General features: G+C 39.8%; 1 protein-coding gene across 2 annotated transcripts in view; it reads right to left on the reverse strand.

Moving 5' to 3' along the window:
- Nucleotides 1-24,682, reverse strand: part of SDK1 (sidekick cell adhesion molecule 1) — a 405,082-nt gene that overhangs the window by 67,830 nt on the left and 312,570 nt on the right. For both annotated transcript variants that reach the window (XM_054080680.1, XM_054080679.1), the window contains exons 23-28: nucleotides 20,156-20,265; nucleotides 17,611-17,761; nucleotides 15,482-15,719; nucleotides 9,502-9,617; nucleotides 9,041-9,230; nucleotides 6,707-6,805 (exon numbers count right to left, since the gene is read on the reverse strand). In XM_054080680.1, coding sequence (XP_053936655.1) covers nucleotides 6,707-6,805; nucleotides 9,041-9,230; nucleotides 9,502-9,617; nucleotides 15,482-15,719; nucleotides 17,611-17,761; nucleotides 20,156-20,265 — 904 coding nt within the window. The remainder of the gene's footprint in view (nucleotides 1-6,706; nucleotides 6,806-9,040; nucleotides 9,231-9,501; nucleotides 9,618-15,481; nucleotides 15,720-17,610; nucleotides 17,762-20,155; nucleotides 20,266-24,682) is intronic.

Consider the following 24,682-nt stretch of genomic DNA (forward strand, 5'->3'; position numbering starts at 1 on the left):
GAGGCTGAGGAGCAACCTCATTGCCCTCTACAGCTTCCTGAGGAGAGGATGCGGAGAGGGAGGCGCTGAGAATTTCTCCCTAGGATCCAGTGGTAGGACAAGTGGGAATGGTTCAAAGCAGTGCCAGGGGAGGCTGAGACTGAAGATTAGGAAGTATTTCTTCACCAAAAAGAAGAAGTGGTCAAACACTGGAATAGCCTTCCTAGTGAGGTGGTCTATGCCCCAAGCCTGTCAGTGTCTAAGAGGCATTTGGACAATGCCCTTAAGAACATGCTTCAGCTTTTGGTCCGCCCTGAAGCAGTCAGGCAGTGGGATTAGATGATTGTTGTACGTCCCTTCCAAACCAAACAGTTTCTTCTATTCTACCAGATAAAAAGTGGCCTGATTTTTGAGAGCTCCTGAGCATGATTAGATCCCAGCAAAGTCTTAGGGTCCTCCACTTCCAACGTTTCATTTTTCCACCTGCATTCTACCTACTTTTATCCATAGCACCAGCTCTCCCATTACTGGTGCAATATATTTCACCAAAGTATTTCTGTAGCTTTAATACTATAACATTTTGATCTTTTTTAAAGTCCACAGACAGACAGCAATAAGGAGAAGGAACCAATATACTACAATCTTTCCTGTTTATACAGATGTGAAGAATGCAGGAGTGAAAACCCCAGCGCAGGATCTTAATTAGGGGGGAAAATAGTCAAAGAAAAGCACTGGGGAAATCTTTACAGCAGCAGTAAAGATGAAGGAAGAAGCAACTAAGAAGGCTAAAGAAGTTTGATAAAGGGACATAAGACGTAAAGAATAAGACCTGGAGGGAAACAGAGAACATTAAAAGAACAGAAAAGTTGATTTATCTAGTTATTAAAAGATAAGTATGATATCTGGGACATGTTCTTGTCGAGCAATTTCTTCTCTTTTCTAAACCTTTGTGAAATATAAAATGTAGTTAAAATGTAAGGAGGGAATAGAAAGATAACTATTTACTGCTAAATGGTGGTACTTGTGCGGGAAAGCCAATTACAAACATGCTCAGATTAGGCAAAGGAACACCCATGTATCTAGGCCATTATAATAACTTACACAAGAGTGGATCCTTGGCTGGTGTAAATCTAATTTAGCCATGAGAAAGAAGAAATCACTTGTCACAGCCTGTCTCTCTGACAGGCTCCGCCAACTCCCTTTCAATGCATCCCTGCGAAAAACAGTATCAGCCCTCACTGTCCTCTCCTACATCTGCTGTGTTGGCTGACAGTCTGGGTAAATATCTATTTTCCTGGAGATATTGTGCAGTTTAGGAAACCAGAGCCATCACCCTTCCAGATTTCTTCAGAAACTTAACACTTCCCTCGGTCTGATTCAAAGGTACATACTCAGCCTCTGCACCTGAACTCAGCTCACTTTTACTGAACCTACAATCCACTTGAGACATATCCACTATCTTAATTTTGATCCCTACATCACCTTCTCCTATTAGAGAGTTTGGGACAGCCAGGGTACATACTGGCATAGAAAGCACCGCTTTTCTTTTTTTCTGAGTGGCACAGAAGGCACAGTATTTAAACTACAGCTTGGATAATAATTAGGGCTAATGCAAGATCAAAAAGATAGAATTATTAAGTTGATGAATTTCAGCAACAAGGGATGGGAGAAGACAGGAAATGTTAAGTGAAATCAAACAAGGCAAATCAATAGAGGTAAATGGAAAGTGTTCAAAGAGAAATTAATGTATGCTCGAGGGCTATAAGAGGCAATAACTGCAGCTGCTGCAGTGGAGGAATAAGGAAGCTTCCTTCCCTTATAAGATTACAACAATAAAATGTTGCAGATATTTTAGATAAAAAATAAAAAGTTTATGAGTGAAAGTAAAATCTTTAAAAGGCGATCAGAGCAAAATTTTTTGGGAAAGGAATATCTTACTGAAGTATCTGGATGGTCAATAACAATGATTAATATAGTTTTCTCAATTTTTCTTTTTTTTCCCCCATACTGTATTAGATCCCAAATTTCTTCTGCTATTGGGAGTTCTGCTGTTCACCAGGCCAAAAGAGCATAAAGAAAGCTCTAAAAGATCAACTCTTCAGAAGCTTATTTATTCACTGAAACTAGGCTTATTTTTGCATTAGCATCTTCTAAAGTATTTTTCGCACAACAGCAGACAGTTTCATGAGCTACGCTTTCTGAACTCAATAAATGCCAAATCTGAACTGCCTGTTAAATGTTAGGTCACTGCAACACAACCACTGGATTCCCCAAAGCAAACAGACAGGAAGATGACAACACATCATGAATATAAAAAAGCTTTCAAGCTCATCACCATACAAAGCCTTTCAGAACTGACAGCACCCGTTCGTGCAGGCCACGGTGCAGCAGAGATACAAACACTTATTAATTTGTCACAGAACTTAGGGAAAGCCAAATGATATTGGGAGGTTACGGTCTGCCTAGTGGAGCAGCAATCCAGTCTGTTGATTCTACTGCTTATCTGTTTAAGGGCTAGAGGGTGTGCAAATGCAGCCTAGGATCAAAATATGAATTTGCAAACATGGATTACATCCAATTTTGGTTCTAATTCTGAGTGAAGCTCTTACACTCTCCCAATAAGCTTCAGGTAAATGCTAAATACAAAGATATCACGAGGAATACCAACCAGGGCCTGGAAGGATGCTGGTTGAGCTCTCATTTTTAGGGGGAGCTTGTAGCTATTAGTACACATACGCATATTAACGCACCATTTTTCTTTAATAGTATTTGATGGAACTATATTGGGTGCAGCTGAACCGAGTGCAGCTCGGTTCATGCTGGAATGATGGAATGATGGAATGAAGATGATGGAATGAAGCCTCAGATGGTTGCTGTAACATTCCCAAAAGGAGAAATGGAAATATCTAACAGTCTTCCAGAGTAAAATATTTAAACAAACAAACAAGTGGTTTTCCCTCTTGGTGCCTGCCAGTATTTCATCCTGCTAATCTCTCTCTGAAATGCTGGAACATGTTTTGATATAGATTACAAAAATGTTAGCTGCAAAGGTGCTTGTATACTCAGAGGACAAAGCTAGCAGAGCAGGAACATTAGTTCAAAGCCTCTGAACATTAGTTGCTCTTGCAAAGCAAGTATTTTTTCTTTCCAATCCCACTAGTGAATAGAAGGACAAGGTGCAAAATTATGTTAACTTCTTTTTTCCAATAATTCTACTTCAGTGCACTTGACTGGGGTCATCACAATGCTGTTCTGAAAGTTTATTACAGTAATGAGAGTTAAAAGGTGTACAGAAAAATAAACACACTTGCAACCTTTACTTAGAATGCTACGCATTTGTTTTGAGATATTATTGATGCACTCCTCACTTCTTGGGAAGGATCACAGAAGTACCCAGCATAACTAAATTTTACTTTTTCTCCCTGACATTTGCAGCTAACTACTTTCTCTATAAACCTCAATGTTTCTACTATTAAAAAAAAATAAAAAAATAAAGAAATCAGAACTGTTGAATAAAGACAATAGACTTCAAAGAGGTGGACTGGGGGAACTGGCAGGTAAGATTCCCCTGGGAGGGAATTCTAAGGGGAAAAAAAAAAAAGAATTCAGGTTACCCGACAGGTTTAAAAGAGACAAAGAAAAGGTACAACTATCCCAATGCAGACAAAAGATGTTAAGAGACCAGTATGTTTGCATTCAGAGCTCACTAATGACCTAAAAATCAAAACTAAATTGGACAAAAGTTGAAACAGGACACATGTCTAAGGGAGTGTATAAATAGATAGCACAAGCATGTAGGGACAAAATCAGAATGGCTAAAGTGCAAAAGTGAGTTATAACTTAAAGGGCATCAAAGGCAATGAGAAAGATTTTAGAAATACATTAGAAATCTGAGAGACAGAAGGAGGACAAGTCGACCACTGGGAAGAAAAGATGAGCTAAAGACAGGTGAGACAGAAAAGAATGGAAGGCTTATGCCTCCATTGCTCCATTTTCACACACACAAAAACGTTGATCCTACCTAGGTACTTAAAAAAAATTAAAACTGACAAGACTATAAGTAGGAATGTAGGCTAGAATAGAGAACAGGTTAACGAATATGTAGTTAAGCTAGATATAATCAAGTTAGAAAGGCCTGATGAAATTTGCCCTTCAGTGCTTATACAACTAGCTGGAGCTGTCTCTGAATAATTAGTGATTATCTTCAAGAACATACGGAGGGCAGTTGACATCCCAGAATGTTACAGAAGGGCAAACAGAGTATCCTATCTTTTAAAGTGAGGAATGAAAAAACCCAGAGGAATTATGGACAAATCAAGCTGAAGTTCAATACCCAGAAAGATCCTGGAAAAAAATATGAGTCAATATACAAGCAACCATAAGGACAATAAAGTGCCAGCGAACAGCCAATATGTTTTTGTCTGGAGCAAATAATAAATATCAAATAATCTATTTTCCATTTTGACAGTGTAATTGGCCAGGTGGGAAGAGTTGATACGATCCAGATTGACTTTAAGTAAGGCTTTAACATGGCTGCATGCAGTCCTGTCAAAAGCAAACAAGAAAAACAGAATCCAAGGCAAACACTACACATTTTCACTTGAACACTTGGGAAATCAAAAGTCAAAATGTTGTTATTAGCAGTTTGCTAACAAACTGGGAGAACCTGTTAAGTAAGGTCTCATGAGAATAAGACATGAGTCTGGCTCTGTTCAATATTTTCATTAATGACCTGGCTGATGGAATTATGAGTCTACTTGCAAACTTCAAAAATAAAACCCAATTTTGAGTGGCTGTGAGCCCTTTAGAGGACAAGAGTGTAATTTAAAGTGATCTTGATGATAAGGAGAGATGGTCTGGAATTAGTAAGATGAAATTCAATAAAGGCACCTGCAAATTATCACACTTACAAAGGAAAAGCTTAATGTTCATAAAAAAGAGGGACTGACTGATCTGGAAGCGTACTGCAGAAAAAGGGTAGGAATTAACAGTGGGTCATAAACCTACTTAGTTATAATATTGGTGTTGCAAAAAAGCCAAGTCAGGAGATTATCAAGTATTCTGGGACGTGTTATTTGGAATAGACTATTCTAGACATCAGAGACAACTGTCTACATGCTAAGTATGCCAAGCATTCTTCACGGGACACCCTTCCCTTCTCCTTCCCACCCTGCATTTGTATGATTTTATCATCAACACAGCAACGAGTGAGTAAGAACTGACTGAGAAAGCGATGCATTGCTGAAAGCACTGTGCAAAAACAAAATAGAAGAGAGTTCCTCCTTCACCAAGCTTGCAACTTCAGCAAATAAGGCTGACAAAGTGCAGCAACATGAGACATTGGAACACAGTCGGGAGAGCAAAATCTCTTTTGTACTTTCTCATCATTTCTATCAAATGACTTTTTTTCCTCCTTAACCACATCCTGTGACTCAAATCCCAATCTCTGCTGAGAGCAAGCTCAAGGACACACAGTTCCTTAAAAAAAAGCAACAAATCAAACTCACAAGACAACCTGGAAGCCAAGCTTCCTTGAGCAGCAGAGGAACCCTGCGTGGTTCTGTCTCTGGCAGGTAACGAGTGCCAAGCTTCACGCAGATTCTCATGCTCACAAAATCCCCGCAGCGGCTGCCTTGAGATCCCATCTAATGATTTCCCTGCACCTTCAGGCATCGGGACCATTTTGGGAAACAAAACACCTGAACAAACACTTTGAGTTCTTGACTTGAGATTTAAACACAATGCAAGACTGGTCCTTTATTTAAATATATATATTTTATTTAAAGGGATGCCACCAATGCAGAAGCATTCGAAGTCGGCATCCTCCACCCAATAATGAAGGCTTCAGGAAATATTGCTAAAAGACTGAATACAAGCCTGCATGATGGCAGTGAAATTAGAAGCAGAAAGGCCTGGCAGACTGATAACTAGATAAAAAAACAAAAGCTTTTGCTTCTGATTTCAGAATTAAGAGACAAATCTTTATTCACCATCTAGAACCACTGTAAAATATGTTTAACATCATCAGAGAACACAAAATTGCTGGGGAACTATTAACTACTTTAATTTTAGAGGCAAGAATGGATTCTTACACTGTAAAAGTCTTCATGTTTTAAGTACAAGTAGTGGCTGATGTACACATTGCAAAGGCAACCCAAGAGTTATGAAAGCAGGAAGCTAAGGAGGTTTTTCACAAATGCTTGCCATGCCTTGCTGCCTTTATTTCCCTTGATGAAAAGCCAAACATGAGTTAACTTCTTGTGACTTGTCAGACAGTATTATCCAAAAGAAGCAATAAAATGGAAATGCACATGAAACTGAAATGTTGGGCATGCCTGGCAAAGGTTAGTTGGGGGAAGAATAGGAAAATCCAGCTCTTCCCTGCCACAGCTCTACACACATGCTGCCCAACAACGTTGCCCAGCCAAACAGGTGACAAACCCAAATGCAGATGGGAAGAGAGATGACAATTCAAACACAGTGCCATGAATGACATGTAATTCTGGCTCAGGAAAACACACACCATGGAGCTGGGCAGACATTTCCTCCTCACCACAGGGTACTGTGTCTCTCAGTTGACAGTAACATATTTTCTTTAGTTTAGCCACAGATTTGCTTACGTGTGGTTTTTAATCCAACGTGCAAGGGGAAGGAAAGCCCAACAGCCAGAGCTTGCTCTGGTTTCCAGCCCTCTCCTCCTCATTCTGGGTTTGCTGCTCCCTCTTACCCAGAATAATTCCATTGGGCTCCTCTGGTGGCTGCCAAACAATCCGTACGGATGTTAGCCTCACCTCGGGGAACACCAGCCTCACAGGTGGCCCAGGGGCTGGAAAGAAAAACAGAGATCATGCTAGGAAGCATTGCACATCAGAGGAATACAGGTTCTCTTCTCACCTTAGAGAGAAGGCAGTCCAAGCTGTATTCACCAACAATGAGAAGACCGTTAGGAGTACCTATGAACATACTCATATAAATTCACTCTGAGGAATCCTGTCCATCGCCAAATGCCTCCAGCACCCATGGACACCAAATGCGACGCAATCAGTGCACCCTACAGTGTTTTCCACACCTATGAAATGCATTTAGCTCTGACAAAGGAGCTCTGACCTCAGCAGCGTAGCGGGGAGTCCCTGCGAACTGGCCGCAGCACCGCGAGTCACTGATTACATACTGTGAAGCAAGTCACTGAGCTGCCTTTACAGCGAGTTCCATGTCAGCTTTATCTGTTTCATACCTCTTAGAATGGAATAATATCTCCTCTCGCTGTCACCAGCCCCAGCTTTGAACTGCCTTTTGATTTTACATGTGCATTTTAAACACTTAAGGCTGAGCAGAAGAACCTGAGGCAGGTGAGACGCAGATTAGTACAGATGGCTGGTGGCTGCACTGACCATCCCAGGTTCATGGGGAAGGAGATGATAATTCATACATTAGCATTCGGAAAATTTCCCCTTCAGCACAAATTCCACCTGCATTACCCCTGACGATACTTTTAATTAAGTTGAGCCCAGAGGAGACACAACATATTTATGTCAGGGGTACAGAGATGGAAGAACAATTTATATCATTTGCCAACATGCACTTAAGGAGGAAACTGCTATAATGGGGTTATCTAAAACAAACATTTTAAAATATTTCTCATTATAGTCCAATATGTACACTTCAGTGAGTGCCTTTTATCTCCATGCAGAGTTCTGCTAACAGTAATTTCTCTTTGTTTCCATTCAAAGAAAAGCCAAGTCCCCACACAGGCAGTGTGCTAGATAATGGCTTAAAAGAGTCAGGGAGCTGCTGTCCCTCTTCCCACCCCCATTCCTGTCCCTGCATGCTCTTCCTCCTTCCCTGCGCTCCATAAAAAATGTCTTGTTAAGCCAGAAGTCTGAATGTGCTTTCAGTCCAACCAAATTACCTTAATGAAGTTGCTTGTAGAAACCAATGTTTATTCCATTACTATTGAAAAGATTTGATGAAAAGGCAGGCTTTTTTTTTTTTTTTAATTTCAGCTCATTTTTATTAGGAACAATAAACACAAGCCTTTCACACTAATATTAACCTTCATTTAATACTGAAAAGGCAATGAAACTAAAAGTAACTTTAGTATCTGCAAAATCAAAAGTATTTTAAGAGTTTAATTGAATTTCTGCAAAACCCCATCAGCAGGAATGCTTCCGCCACATGGATGTGGCAGCATTGATGTGAGGGGCTCGCTTGGGTCCTTCAACACATGACCATGAGTCCCTGAGCTCATGGGAAGCACTGGAGGTGGTTGCAAAAGGATGTCAATATGATCATCTTCCAGGGCCAATGTCTTATTCTTTTTGGAACAAAAAAAGATAATTGATTACTGAAGTTGCAAATTCCATATCTCTCTTTGAGTCCAATCGGGCCCAGATTTGTTTATTGCTTTCAATTGCATTACTCTACTTTTTTTTTTAGAGTGTGATTGAACTTCAATAGGAATTTATAATTGGGCTTTAAAAATTGTCTTCAATAGAAATTGTCTACATTGAGCTTCAGAGTATAATTTTAGAAGGGATTTTCCTCTTCATCAGTCACAGAGAGAGAAGAAATGGGGCACTGTTTTTCTGTGGTTTTGACAAATCCTCAGGCTGTGACCAGTGGAAAAGTGCTGAGTTATATCAGGTAAGGATCAAGTCCTTCAGGTTCAAAGTTGAAAAAAAAAAAAACAAACCAGAACAAAACCAAAACAAGCTGAAAGAGGGGAGATTTAGATGAGACATTAGCAAGAAATTTTTCACTGTGATGAGGCACCAGAACAGGTTGCCCAGAGATGTTGCAGAAGCCCCATTTCCGGAGGTGTTCAAGATCAGGTTGGATGAGGCTTTGAGCAACCTGTCCCTGCCCATGGCAGGGGGGTTGGAACTGGATGATGTTTAAGCTCTCTTCCAACCCAAACCGTTCTATGATTCTATGATTCTAACCAAAATTAAGCCCCTATAGCCTTAGTTTAGACTGTTGTTTACATTTCTACCACTAAAAGAAAGCACTGTTAAAAGGTTGGATCAAATAAGATACTTATTCTAATAATCTGTAAACTTACCATCATCCTTGGTTCTTTCTATAACTGCAGGAGAGCTGGGGACTCCATCTCCAATGCGAGTGAATGCCAATACCTGGATCTCATAGAGCACATATTTCCGCAAGCCAGACAGCAGGAAAGACTGAGTATGGTTACCTCTCACTATTTGGCTCTTCGGTTCAAAGTCTAAATCTTTTGCTTTAAAAAGTATCTGCAGAATAAATGTACGAAATATGGAAAAAAGACCATTACACGAGGACTGAAAAGAGGGGTACATGTTTTAGATTCCTCCTTTTCACAAAATATGAACTCAGATGATATTCACCAATCATCCCTCGCAAAAACAGCTTAATTCCTATATCTTCTCCAGCTGACTTAGGAATAAAATCAACATCCAGCAGGTGAATAATAAATAACAAATGCAAAACCATAGCCAGGCAATGCATTAAAAATTAAGTAAGCATGTAATGCCACTTACATACCTTGTAACCCAGGATGAGACCATTCTGCTCGGGCTCAGGGACTGCAGTCCATGTCAGAAGGATCTGGGTTGAACTCACGGCTTCAGCAGAGACATTTTCAGGAGGAGCAGAGGGAACTGGAATCATACAGCATTGCCAAAAAGCAGGAATAGGTGAGATGTACCATACAGTTTTGCTCCATCTTCCTATCTGCCTGGGATTGTTCCAAGATCCAGTAGAGGACTATTCAAATCCAAAACAACTGGAATGGATTCTGGACAATCCCTTTTTCTCTGTATTCAGATCTTTATATTTCAGCCTGCTTCACAACTTTTTGCCAGTTCATCTCAGAAATCACCATATTTGTAAAGAGCTAAACTTTTAATACCAACCAAAGTCTGCAGACAGACAGTAAATATAGACAGATAGGAATAAATTTCAAGTTTTATATATTTGCAGTAATTAGAATCAAGTTAAAATTGCTGGACTTCTATAGAAGTCTATCTCCTAGTATTTCTTTCCCATACATTTTATGTCCCTATGCCAAAATCTAGAAATCTTTATGAATGGGAGTTTATCTTACGGTACGATCTGTTCTAACATGAAGTTTTATGCCACCCTGGCTTCCTATATTATCTGAAAGGAAATTATATCATCTTGTCTACAGTTAGCAACAATTTTTCAACCCCTGGATTGCATTCCCAGTTCAGTAAGAAGTTCTTTAACCTCTAAGCCTTGTGATTATGTGATAGTGCTCAACATTTGCAATACATCAATTATAGACGGATACATTAACACAAGGTGTATTTTCGGGGACTGATATGGTGTAAATGAAAGATATGCCTGCTTCATTTATGTTGCAAAATTGGCTCTTATGAAACTAGAAACATCATTAGAACTGATAGCACAGGAACACTGTAATTTTCTCTAACTTGAGAGAAGAGCAATCTTGCGTTTTCTCATGCCATTAAAACTCTAACCACTGCAGAACAACCATACAACTGCAAGCTTTTGTAGGCAAGCTTAATAGCGTGCGATGTTACGCAAGCAGAATTTGAGGCTATTTTTAAGAGTTCACATTTTATGCTGCCCTTTTGCATTTTTTTTTTCCCCGTGGCATTTGCAACATCTGAAGGGTACAATCTTTTCTAAAGCATGAAGCACCTGCCAGACCTCAAGAGAACATTTCACCAAGTTACGTTGCACAAACACTTCTGGACAGTGAGGCTTGATTAGGTCCTGAATATATCACGAAAAAAAAAGAGCACAAATCTCTGTCAAAAGTAATGGTTTCCTGGCTGTCCGAATGAAAGAACAGATCTGCTGTTTTGAAGGCGAGCTCCTGAAGCTCCTAGCAACATGAACGAGATAATGAGTATGACACCAGAATTAATATAAATTGAAAAAAAAAATGCACCGCCCCCACCCCTTGTGCACTCAAGGTTAACCGCAGAGATAGTCATTTCTGAAACAATTTCCCTGTTACCAATTATTTGGGACATGAGAAACAGAGCACCATCACACAACACTGCAGCAGACTAAGCAGACTAAAATCCAATTTTTTTTCCCCTTCAATGCTGAAGTGCTTTTTTTTTTTTTTTTTTTTAAATCTTCTCCTAGATTTATCCCCCACAATGATATAATTACGTTAAAGGAAAATAGATTGCCAGGAGCCATGAATGTCTTTGGATAGCTGCCATAACTTTATCTGTAGATCTTCACAAAGAGCTACTCCCACATGAATCACTTCTGGAGAGAGAAAGGGTGGAGGTGGGTCACAGGAAACCAGGATGCGTAGAGGAAAGAAGCCCTTTCCAGCCACATTTATTTTTATTTTATCTGGTTTGAAGCCTTTCAAGAAAGAAAAAGTTTCTTTATTTTACAAATAATTCTTTTCCTCTTTGATCAGCAGCCATGAGAGTTTCTGGATTGACAAAAGGTGGAGGCTGTGCCCAGGCTGGCCCTGCGTGCATGCTTGCTTTGAGGTGTGTGTACGATCACACTGCTGGCGCGGGGACTTGAAAGCTAACAAAGGAGAGAATGGTCTATCTGAAGATTTATCAGCCCAGACTCCTCTTAATTCCCAGCGACAGCCAGAGCAGCTGAATGTCCCTTCTCACTGGGGAAGAATCTAAGTCCATCGCCTAAATGGCAAAAATACTTGCGTTCATTGAGTGTGCTTTAATTCTCCAGATCTCATATTGATGTTGAGAATTTTATTCTAATACAGATGTATGAATGCAGGATCTGTAAGTGATATTATGAATCTTATTGCCACAAGTCTTTCATCAAGTAACAGACTTTGATCAACCTTTTAAGAATGAACTGAAATGTAATCTTCATTTCTCTGACCTCTCTCCTCGCTCCGGATACCCTGATTCAAAGAAATTATGGTTTGCTGGGAGTAATTAGTGGCTTGTGTAAGCATATAGATCCCTCTTTCCTTTGCAAGCTTCCTTCCCTAATGCTGGTTTTCTTAACTGTTGCACTGAGGACTTTGTTATAAGCTCCAAAGCCAAGTACTCATTAGTAACCTTCAAGAACAGTACGGAAGCCAAGCAACAGTGTCCAAATGAATCTCAGAGCTTTAACAAAATGAACTGGAAACAAAAAATGATAAGCCAATCCAGCAAACTGTTAGCTGCATGATGTACTTTAGAAAATCAAACGTAGGAAATTACAGAGTTACTGGTACTTTACACTGGAGCTTCAATAAGAAGTCAAATTTTTAAGGTTATCCATGTTGGCATCTAAGATCACGCATCCTCTTTCTACATCTGACACAGCCATATTTGATATATAGCAAATGACGCCGATTTATGTCCCTGCCTGGGCCAAGAGCAGCTTTTAATAAGCTAGCCTGTAAGCTGGCTTTCTAAGCAAGCTACATCGTGGGATACAACGGTCCTCTCCATCTTTGAAGCTTATTTTAGCTGAACATCCATCCCTGTTTTTGAAAGTAAAAATTAAAGTGGCATATTGTACACCTGACATCAATTAATAAGTGGAAATTTAGTATTTGATATTAATTGTTTTAAAATAATCATAGAATCATAAAATAAGAGGGTGCACATTTGAAAGGAAGCAGCCCTGCCAAGGCTGTTCTAATACATTAAAGGTCTTTGCATTTCCTTGCTTTCTCTATATTGTATCTACCATAACTTTCAATTTATTGAGAGGAAACTGAGCTTGTTATCCTGCAGTTATTTTATACTGTAAAATTTCACAAGTTATTTAATTTCTAACATTATAAAAACATTTTGGATTGATAAAACCTGTCCTGTTTAAAAATCCTAATTCATTCCCCTCTGGCTGCTTGCTACCCTATCCCAGACTTTCATTTTAGGGTTTCCCAACTTTTTCAGAGCTGGGTTACCAAAACCTACAGCATCATTTATTCTCTCATAGTTTCTTTGGTTTCAATACATTTTCTATCCAAGAGCTTCAGAAACCAGAGAGTACCTGTATCAGCATGTTCCTTTATTGTCAGCATGTGTGCTCAGCTATTAGCGATGCGATCACATATCCCAGAATAAACAGAAGCCTTCAAGCATAGATTTATTCATAGTATAGTAAGGGTTGGAAGGGACCTTAAAGATCATCCAGTTCCAACCCCCTGCCCTGGGCAGGGACATCCCACTGGATCAGGCTGCCCAAGGCCCATCCAACCTGGCTTCGAACACCCCCAGGGATGGGGCAGCCACAGCTTCCCTGCGCGACCCGTTCCAGTGTCAATTTATTTTTAATAAAGATTTTGGACTCTGCTGGCCACACTGCCATTAGATACCACGAGCCAATTTAGTGCCCAGGCTTTAGCCTCCTGGGCTCCATGGATGGTGTAAAACACAGAAACGCGATTTCTGCCAATGAACCACCATGTGATCCTGGCCTAGGCACCTCTGCCAGCTGTGAGGGATGCTTATAACCCACAGCACCAGGAAAAACCAACTTCCCTAAGACTCTTGGTCTACAAATGGAAAAAAAGAAATATTTAGGACACCTGCTTTTAAAGTACTTTGAAAACATAGTGATAAACAGAATATTTTCATATAGTTGAGAAGATTGACCTAAAAATGCTTTGACCCCTCTCCCTGGCTTTAGATACCTTTATTTGCATTTCAACCCTGCTTGACTGTGCATACAGGCTAACTGCAGATTCCCCGAAGTTCTCTCACAAGGCTTGCCACTATGCCAGCACTTCTTATACATTCTAAACTTAAGAAGATATAGCCAACCGTCTGAGCCCAGACTTGCTGTATTCAAGAAACCAGATGTTAGTATCAAAGAAAACACATACAAAAATCCAAATGAGTCCTTATGGCCTAGATCACAGCTTTGTGTTATTTTGATCCCAGTTTCTCTGTGCCTCCTACAATCAGTTTCAAGTCAACCCTCTTTTAGTACTGCAAGAGAAAATGCCAAATACATACGTAACCTCTGATCTTTAGATGCTGAGGAAGAGCACTATAATCCTTAGGTTTTATGAAATCACCTAATCTTAGTATTTACTACATTTCAAAAGAAGCGTTTGAAGAGCAGCAGAAAGGAAAAAGTGGAGAATACAGTATCTTTTTATTACAATACAGAACACTTCAAAACTATTTTGTCTCGGTCATGCTATCTCTAACCCCAGCACAAGCACGCCTTGTTTAAAATACCTCTGGCGATAGCTTTCCAATCACTACTTCCCAAAAAGCAACACTTTAATAGAGGGGGGTGACTTTGTTCAGCCTTCTCCTTGGGTAGTTCAAAGGCCACTTATCTGAACTAGCAGAGCAAATCCTGCCACGTACAGCACGTTCACACTTCCCACCATGTAACTCTGCGTGGTACAGACTGCAGAGATATGCATACATGTGTCTATAGGGGTATGGTATGCACAGGACTGAATTCCAAAACATTTTTAATGAAGAAAAATAGGAAAAAATATGAAGAAAAAATATCAGTGTTGAACCTTGTCTAAATACAGGTCACAAAGAACTTTTATTATTGAACTTTTAAACTATATCTCATCCAATTTGTTATTCACTTGCAATATAAATTTTAATTCATTGAGTGTATGCAGTGTAGGTTTTGAAACAGTTTTGTGGAAGCTAATGGCTAGAGAGCAGCTTTTCAAGATATGTCTTTACTGTAGCTCCTAAGCTATCAATAGTTTACCGTTGCTTAAGACCGAGAGTTTGCTTCTGAAGGTTGAAGACTCTATGCTAGTACGGACAATTCAGCAGGACAATACAGTACCTGTGCTCTAGGTCTATATAGTCTCGTATACAAAATCTCAGAAGGCAGTTTCCATCAAGAGCTCATATAATTATTTTGGTTTTATATGGCTAATCAGCTTTCTAAAATAACTTGTACCCTTTAATATTTAGTGCTCAAAATGAAATTTCACATAATCATGATAGAGAAAAAAATCTGTCCCAGCCTGAAGGCAGAGACAGAAAGGGGAAGAATGAAGGGTAATGGGGTATCAGGAGGGGCCCAGGAAAGTTGTGGATGCCCCCCTCCCTGGAAGGGTTCAAGGCCAAGTTGGATGGGGCCTTGAGTAGGCTGTCTAATGGGATGCGGCCCTGCCCATGGCAGGGGTGTTGGAACTGGATGGGCTTTAACGTCCCTTCCAACCCAAACCATTCTATGCTCAGGGAGGGACAGAAGCACAAGAGACCAGCTCAGCCAGAGAAGGCTGTATGCCAGCTGCTTGTTGTGTTGTCTGCACTGCTGCCAAATGGGGGGCAGGAATGGGGAGAGGTTGTTTTGTTTGCTTTAAATAAATAACTAGCAGGTTTATACATGAAAGCAGTCTAGGAATAAAATAAATAACTCCCCCAAACGTCTACATGTGTTTTTGCCTTCAGTGCATCTAGAGATTACAGGTTTTGCTTTCATTTTAGATTTAATGGATCAACAAGCGAGGGAAAAAAGAGAAGAGCTGAATAAAAGGGCAGAAAATACTGAAGTTCTCAGATGTGTCCTTCATAGCAGACATGGTGCTTTGACTTACCAGACTCCCGCGTTCGACCTCTCACTACATCGCTCCATGGTCCTGCCCCGATGGCATTGAAAGCCTGGATCTGCAGTTCATACTCTGTCCACTCCTCCAGACCTTCAATTGTGTACTCTCTTTCCAATCGGTCATTAATAACCTTCATCAGGGTGGGAGATTGCAGATCCACACGCCAGAACTTTATCCGGTAACCCACTGACTCTGGATTGCCATTGTACTGTGTGTCAGGGAGCGGCTGGCAAACGACACAAAGAAAAGCACAATATTCCTCTAGAGCATAAATTGCAAGAGCTTTCCACGCTATGTACCAGAGCTGTGTGAACTCATACAAGGCTATAGGAAGGCAAAAAAGATTCAGAGGTTGATTTTCGGTTTTATTTATGCTTCATGGTCTCTAAATTCCTGTGTTGCTTGAAATTTTCTTTTGATTTTTACCTTAATTCTGAACCACACAGATAAGCTCACAGAACTATGCCACTTGCTGTGGGTGTATGAACAGAGACGATATGAATACAATATATTTCAGAGCTTTGTGATTAATTATGGAAATGAATGATAAATTGCTGAAGCATGTGACAAATTCATTTATCGTACATTTTTTACTTTTTTTTACTGACTCTCTGTCTGATCATTTATCAGCAGAGATTTATTCTAGTATTCTAACTCCCCAAGCAATTTCAGAGATTAAAATATGAAATAATTAGCCTACTTCGTGAAGTTTAGAGTTTTTTCCCTATAAAACTAACTACATGACGCCACGGATGGCTGAGATTCAGTTCTCAATCACTGGGAAAGTTTGATATACATTAACATTTCACAGCTTAGAAGACTGTATCCCACAGGCAAGCAGGGCTAGAAATGTGACCCTTATTCTGTAGGAAGGAAGGAATTCCCAGCTCCCATGGGGACACAGGTCTTGAAAAAGAGAGATTAAACACTTTCAAATACTGATGTTATTAAGCATGAAAAAGCTATGTCAGGTCATTTTTAGCTGTGGCTGTTGCTCCTCCTGAACTCTGCACAGTTTGAGTCACAAAACCCGGGCTTCCAGGTAGCGCAGCAAGGAAACATCATCTCTAAAATGTTTTAAAGTCTCTTAAAACAACCTTGAGTTAATTTTGATGGAAAATATGCAGGTCTGGATATAGTACCAAAGGTTTAACAATGTGGGCATATTATACACACTGTAAAACCACAGTGAGTGATGTGGGTCCTATCAAATTAAGTGCAATGGCTTTTCTACGGATACTGAGGCGATACCTTCAAATTTGATTTTTTGGTCTTTTAAGGTTCAAAATTCAGTGCAGTGTCCCACAGAGAAACTGGAATTATTCCTTTCTGACAGGAGAAAACCTCTCTTGTTTCTAACCTGATTCTGAGTCTCAGCCATAGTGAGTTTATGCACGGAAAAGCTAACATTTGGGCAAAAGGAAACTTGTGCTTCATCAACTTCACACCACAGTAACCCCAGCGGAAAATTCTGCCTAACACGGGAGAAGAGAAACCTTTCTGAAGCAGGTTAATTGCCAAGTAAATCCCAGTGTGGCAACTCCGCTGGTAACTGAGGCAGTCAAAGGGGCACAATAACATCATCAATCACTGCATCTTCACAATTTATCACTGCTTTCTACATTTTATCACATAAGTCCACATCCTTTCATGTAAATATAATTGTCCTACATGGGTGTAACGTGCAATGTTTGCTGCCTTTGAGTCATAGATGTTCAGCACCTGAAGGATGATCACCAATGGCCGGTGTGCACCTTCTGGGGACTCCTTGGTACAAAGCAAACAACTGAGCCTTAGGAAATTGCAAACTGGCTCAGGTTATATATTCCTGTCCCGCATGTTGACCCAGAATGTGGAACTAGAGAGTCTCAAAAGCCAAGGTTTCACACACAAGCATATATTCCCCGATGAAGTGGCAGAAATAGTGGCAGGAGGCAATTTAAGTGATTAATAAGGCACTTAAGGTAAGTCTCAGATTTCCGACTATTCTGAAAAAGGAAGTAATTTTGCCATAATTCCTTATGCTGAATGCAAGGAAAAGGCATTCCTAAGTGCTGGCCTGACCCTCTGGGGAAGCAGCTGCATCCCAAGCCCCCCATTCCTCCTGGCTGGCTCACCACCCAGCGCAGCCACAGGCTGGTCTCGCTGGCCGTGCGCACAGTGACGCTCCCGGGAGCAACATCTGGTGGAGCCTGCAGCGTCTGGATGACACGGGAGGGTTGGCTGAGCGGGCTGGGGCCCACCACGTTCACCTGCCGCATCCGGAACCTGGAGCAGAGAGAAAAGATGTGGTGCATGCTGTAAGAGCTCAGTGAATGATTCCTCTCTTTACAGAACAGGAAAAAGATGGAAAAATACAAATTAGGCCTTTCTAAACGTTTCACAAAGGTCGGTACATGCAGATCCCCTCTGTATTCAGTGCTGAATGCTTTATGGTAACTGCTTTCAGATCCTCTCAGGTATTAAAAAAATGAAAATGAGATTAGCTTAGGGTCTATTAGAAACTTAGGTATTTGTGTGAGAAATGTATGTTAATTATATCAAGCCTGATGAGCTTATGCTAGCACTAAGTGATTTTCTCTTGCGATGCTTGCACAATACATTCAGAAAGGTATTAAAATATCAAACTCTGGATATTCTCATTCCCTGTCAATATAAAAAATATACTAGTGATAACATTTCCCCTCAATTACTGCTTGAAAGAAGCTGATTTATTCCCGCGCTGCATTTTCAGCCTTCCTGCACAAGAAAGATTAAGTTATTTAATATGGATATACGTCTTTAAAAAATACCCTGTCTGCCTGAAACTGTCTCTTCTACAATAGAAATCTCTATTGGGTCACAAAAGATTTAGAGAAATCTTTTTTTCAGGAAGCACAAAATAATTAAGATGAGCTGTACATTTCCTACTTTCACCCGTCACAAGCAATTAGAGGTATCCAGTATTTGCACATAAATACATGATCTGTTCATACTAAACACTTAATTTTTGGACCTAATGACTGAGCTTGGAAAAAACATGAACTAGTCAACACAGCAGTGTTTATTTATCTGCTATCCCTGGAGAATGCCTTAAAGGAAACACATTAAACAAATACTGTATTTGAATTCGCTCTCAGACATTGGCATAAAATATAGAAAAGAAGTTGGACAATAAAGATGTGATTTGATAATCAGCTCTCACAAATTATTTCTTCAGTGGGCAATGACTAAAGCTGAGCAGAGGACAAATCCATCTGGCAACAAATTTCCAGGTTTCAAAATATTATAAAAAATTGCTGTTCATTGCTGAAACAAAATCAAAACAGCTTGTATCTGCACATGCACGACAGAAAAAAAGAAAAGGAAATTCAAGGAACCGCTTCAGGATGAAAAAAAAAAACCAAAGGTGAGTTGGAAGCGTGAAAGATCCCAGTGTTAACGGGATCACTTTAGAATTCAATGGATACAAGACAGAAATGAGATGTAGCAGTAAAATAAACTAAAAAGTTTAACAATAGGAAAAAATATAACCACCTCAAATTCTTCATGTACTTCCTCATTATTTTTTATCCCAAAGACATTTCTCCTGCCAAGTGTGCAAGTCTTGCTTATTTTGCATGGACACTGAATGGTGAACTCTGGTATGACCTGCACTTTATTATTCACTTCCATCCTTTCAGCTTTACGGATCCACCTTTCTGAGGAGAGCAAAATCTTCTCGGTCTGAAGATAATTTTCATAAACCTCTGCACCAGAAATCTCTGCTCAAGTTCAAAATTTTTCAAAGAGCTTTTAGGGAAACGTTTAGCGCTTGAGGATGAGGTGTAAAACACTTCAGTGGAGAGTCTGTGAGAAATCCAATATGTTCGTAGGCTTCTGATTAAGGGAAGAAATTTAGTGTACCAGCACTGAATTAGTTGTAAAGTATACGACCTTTACTGGTTGCACCAACTACCAGCTCACAACACCACACGAGCGAGCTAATAGGCCTTCAGCTAGTGCAAAATGGACATGTTTCTAGTAAGCTGATTTAACACGCGCCACTACATCTCCTTGCAACCAGTCTGTACATTAGCAAGCTAACTCATGAAGTATTTTTCATTAGGATTGAGTACCTCAAATTTTGTCTATACTAAAGCAACGCATCACTTGAACTGAATCGATTTAAAAATCAATCTCGTTTAACTGGGGTGCACCCATAATGTAGATTCACTTCAATCAGTTTAAGCATTGCATATATCTATTAAGCTTAAATTGGTAAATTCTTATAAACAAAGGTTTCATCTAACTGATGTTACCAAATTAAGCTAAATCAATAAAACGATGCTTAAACTGATGTAAATATGTAAGTACAAGTTTGCATCAGTTTAACTACAGCTGATTTGTCACTGACTGATGTCAGTGTACGCTTTAGCTGAGGGAAGTCACAGGATATCAATTACTCATAAAAGCATTTCACTGTGCACTTGGATTTCTTTTTAATGTTACAAACTGTATTGTATGTAAATTGCAATTAACAATATCAGACAGGTAATTCTAAGTATAAACTATGAAAACAGCAAACCTCTCTTTTGTTGAGATTATAAAACACAGCCAGCTGTTTCTGATTAGGAAAGCTGTTCGTTGCTGCTATTTACTCAGTTTTTTTTCATGCTGCAGATAATTACCTGCTGTTCTTACCTGTAATGAGTGTAAGGAGTAAGGTTCGGTACCTCCAGCATCTGAGCATCAGGTTCATTCTCCACCTCATGAAGAGTCACCCACTCCTCTTCATCACCCAGTACACCAACCTGTACATGGCAAAGGTAAGAAGGAATACGAAACAGACTCTCTCTCTCTATGTAAAGACTTATCCATATAACCTATTTGCAACGTGGCATCACTGCAGTTAAAAGATAAATGTTTTAAAATACAGATTATCTATTTGATATTAATTTTTATATGACAAGGCACTAATTATTTGTAAAGCCACACCACAGCTAAGTTAGCCAAATTTTCCTATACCTACTGGGACGTCACTGGGATCTTCTGATAAGATCTATTCCAGGAAAACAGTGTGAGAGTGCTAATACCATGTTCAGTCTCGCTGCCACAACACAAAAGTATCAAGTAGTAATATAACAAAATGAAAAACAGCCTCGATAATAACTTGCAGGAACTGATGCATACTAAGTAAGTCTCAGTGGAGGCAAAATGCCAGAGAAATGCAGACAGAGAAACAAGAACAAAGTCAAAGAACAGAAGTGTTTTAACCTCAACTGTTGGTCTGCACTTAGACCAGACTTTTCCAAGTGCAATTCTCCACATTAATTAATCACAACATGTTGCCCAATATAGTCCCTCAGCTACAGCTATGTTAGAAGTGACAAAATGGTGACGAAAATTAAAAGCACTACTTTCCATACAGCTTTCTGCAGATAAAATGGAAGATGAATCAGGACTTAAAAGGAAGTCAACAAAGCATCACAAAAAGGCCAGTTTCTGACCCAAGCCCCTGGAAAAAGCATCAGTAGGCAGGCTTGTGTGTGTAAAAGCCACAGTAGGGGCGTGGAAGAGGAGATAGAAGGGAAGTGGTAGATGGCTGAGCTTCAGTTTGGAGATTCACAGATGATGAATCACAGGGGACCTTAGACAAGATTCCCTAATTCCCTAGCACTGAGCACATTCATTCTGGTGTTTCAATCCTACCACAAAGGGCTGGACCGGCAGCCCAATTCCCTCACCCTACCCTGGTATCCACAGTCACGGGCTGATATTCAAGGGTACGCAGGCAGCTACTCCCTTTAGTATCTGTTTACAGACGTAATATCCATGAAGATCCCTAATTCTTTTTTAACCTACTGACACTATCTACTCCCACAGACTGTTGTAGTAACAAATTCCAGAAGCTCACAACCCACTGTGTAAAGAGCTATTTCCTTTAATCTTTTCCATACAGGTCCCTTACGAGTTCTGTATACCAGTTACATCCGCAGACACTCTCAAAGCACTCAGCAGGCACCATAGCCCAAAGTATCTACCATACGCCAAGTACTTCAAATAGAAAATTAGGTTCCAGTCACTCCTTTTATTTTTTTTTCATTCAGGAAGAGCAGCCTGATTTATTTATAGATGTTTTAGTTCTCTGCTCACCCAGGACTTGATGTGCTGCATATTTATGTTTGTGCATGAAGAAATGACACAAGGAAAATTAGGTCAAAGAAATAAGTTCTGTGTTGCACTGTGGAAAGAAGCCTCTGTGATCTTCCCAGCAGAGCACTGCTTGCACAGAGGGATGTGGTTGCACAGGTCTTGACGGGCCTTTCAATCTCGTTGGTTATCAAGGACATTGCCATGTACCAAACAATGTATGAAACAGATGTCAGCGAAGATTATAGCCTTTTAAAATTCCCTGTCCCAAGTGAGCTCCATAAATTTTAGTAAAGTCCATGGATGCAGAAGCTTAAAGGAAGCAAGTTGAGACAGTTCTGCACGGTACAACTGAGCAGCCCTGAAGTGAACCCAGAGACCAGAGAGATGATAAAGAGGAGTTTTATAAAAAACCTACATGAAGAAAGAAAGGAAGAGAGGGTTGTTTTCAGTCAAGGAACATTTTATTAAAAAGACTTATTGCTTAATACTGTAGAAAGCCTACAGTAAATGCTTATTTTTGCAAAACTCCTTGCTTTTAACAGCATCACCTCAAAGTGCTGCAGTAATTGTATAGCAACAATCCACAGTGCTTTGGAAGCTGCAAATAATCTCCAGTGGTGAGCTAGTAATTTTTTTGTACTTTGAGAACAGTAAGAGCTTTTAAAAATATTTCTTACGTAGCAAAAAAAAGAAAAATATATATATATATATAAAAAAAGACCACAGATTTCAATGGTTATGCAGCAGCAGGCGGGTCATTAATACACATTAAGGACCACATGGTTCAGACCCAGAGGCCCACAGGGCTGCGAACAATTGACATTGACTCAAGCTTGAGAGGTGTCCAAAACCTCCTGCCTGTTTTACAGCTAGACTTTTTCCAGCCGGCTGCAAAGGTGCAAATGTTAAGGAGTTTTTACTGATTGAAAATCAGCAAAAGCTTCTGTGTGCCCAGGACTGTGGCAAAGCCCTCAAACGCTATCCCAGGACACATCTTTTTTGTTTTGAATGCTCTCCCTGCTAGACACGACGGGTGCAGCCTGGCAGGATATGGCAGATGCCAACCAAGCCTGGAACGTTAATTGTTCCTGAGTTCAAGAAGCTGCTGGTAAACAGGTGGCTGCTACCTGTATTGGGAGGTGGGGGATCCTGGGCAAAGCAGCAGCACATACAGTCCAAAGATACCAATTTTAGACAGATTTCTGTTGAAAGGTAGGGACAGAGAGGTAGCAAAATGTCAACCACAGGCATAATTCTGCGATTCAGAGAAAGATTTTAAGAAAAACAGACCAGAAGATGTCTTTAGTTAGAATAATACCTTGCAGTATTCCCAGGATCTGGTGCCAGCACTTGGGAAACTTACTCAAAGGGTCAGATCTTCTACTGGAATCAAGAATATATTTTAAGAGAGTGCTGCTTGAGTAGGGAGCTTTTCCAAAGTAAGAGGACTGGAGGGTGAATGGTTGTAGGTTAGGCTTGGTGAACAGTCTGGTGACTTCTGCATGACCTCTGACTTGTATGGCCAAGCAATTTGAGTTCAACGTTACTCAAAATAATTTTCTTTCATTAAAAAATAACCTCAGAAATCACTCTCCAAAGAGAACTTCCAGTGATGGACTTCTATATTTTTAACTTCTGCAAGTTCTGTACTAGATTCCAAGTTTCAGGCTCTTGAAGGAAAGGGAAATTATTTTTTCTGAAGCACTCTGATGTCAGATCAGAGGAAATGTATCAGTTTCAAGAATGAAAGCATAAAGGCATTCCCACATGGAGCAAAAAGAACTACGGGTAATGGTAAGGCTAAGAGTTCTTTGAGGGGCAAGAGAGTCCACTATGAGCTGCTCTGAATAAAATAAAATTAATTTGGAGTTTTGTTTCTTGTAGCTGTATTTTGAATAACAGTGTATGCAAACTTGAGAAAAGTATTGTGTTTGTTGACAGACGCACACATACTCCTGTTTGCATTGTTTCAGGAGGCAGATGAGAACACCAACTACTTTTCTGTTACCATCGGCATAAAAACCCCTTAAGAAATGCACTCTGCATCTTAACGGTTCTCAATGCAATCGGGTCACAATCCTCAGGAGGCCCCCAGGATTGCCACAATAAAAACACTTATGTCCACTGAGACATTTCATATAATTCTCGGTAATGATCAGCCATCACAAGTTAGCACATATTCATTCCTATCTCTCAGCTGCTCCCAAGGCATTACATTCAATAAAAGGGCATATTCATTTATTATTACAGAAATGAGACAGTATAAAACAATATTGGAAGTGATGTCAGAACCCTTTACTTCTCTATGCATTAGTTTCTCCATTTATAAAAAGGATAATGTTACATATTTTATGAAGCCACTTAACATTTTCTGTTGGGAGGCACTAACCAAGCCAAATTGCAGAATTTTAACTTTAAAGAAATTTCAACTGAAAATAATTACAATTTGGAATGAAAAATCATTTGCCATATTTTGTATAAGATAGTAAGGCTTACAAAATTGTGAACAGTTAGGAAGTACTAACTGTAGGAAAGTAAACCACAATGTTTCTGTACATTATAGAGGTACCCTGTGTTCCACTATAGTTCAAGATATGTCAGAGTTTTCATTATAGAGGTCCATAACTCACACATTGAAATCGCTTTGGGAGAAATTCGGTTCACAGGATGTCAGCCTGGGCGCAATTTTTTTCCTTACAAAATCCTTAAATCGATTCAGCCATTTTTGATTTAAAGATTGGCAAAGGCATAAAATTGTCAGAGTTTCAGACACTTTATTTACCACCTCTGAAGTAAAAACGACACCAAGAGAATCACCTCGTACAATGGATGAATCCTATCTGGGTCACTGACTTGAACCGCAAAACCAGATAAAATTGTGGTTAAAGCTACAATGACTTCCCAACTCACAGCTTTACAAGCAAACACAGCAATAATACTTTAAAGGTTTTACTACTTTGAAACTCCCTTTTCCAATTCTGCTACCGCTTACCATGTTACACGTTCAAAATCTCATTAAAAACAGCAGAAAGGCTTTAAGCAAAGCCTCTCAATATTAGCCCGTTTACTCATGAC

The sequence above is a fragment of the Cuculus canorus genome, chromosome 15 (assembly GCF_017976375.1).
Source record: "Cuculus canorus isolate bCucCan1 chromosome 15, bCucCan1.pri, whole genome shotgun sequence".
NCBI classification, from domain to species: Eukaryota; Metazoa; Chordata; class Aves; order Cuculiformes; family Cuculidae; genus Cuculus; species Cuculus canorus.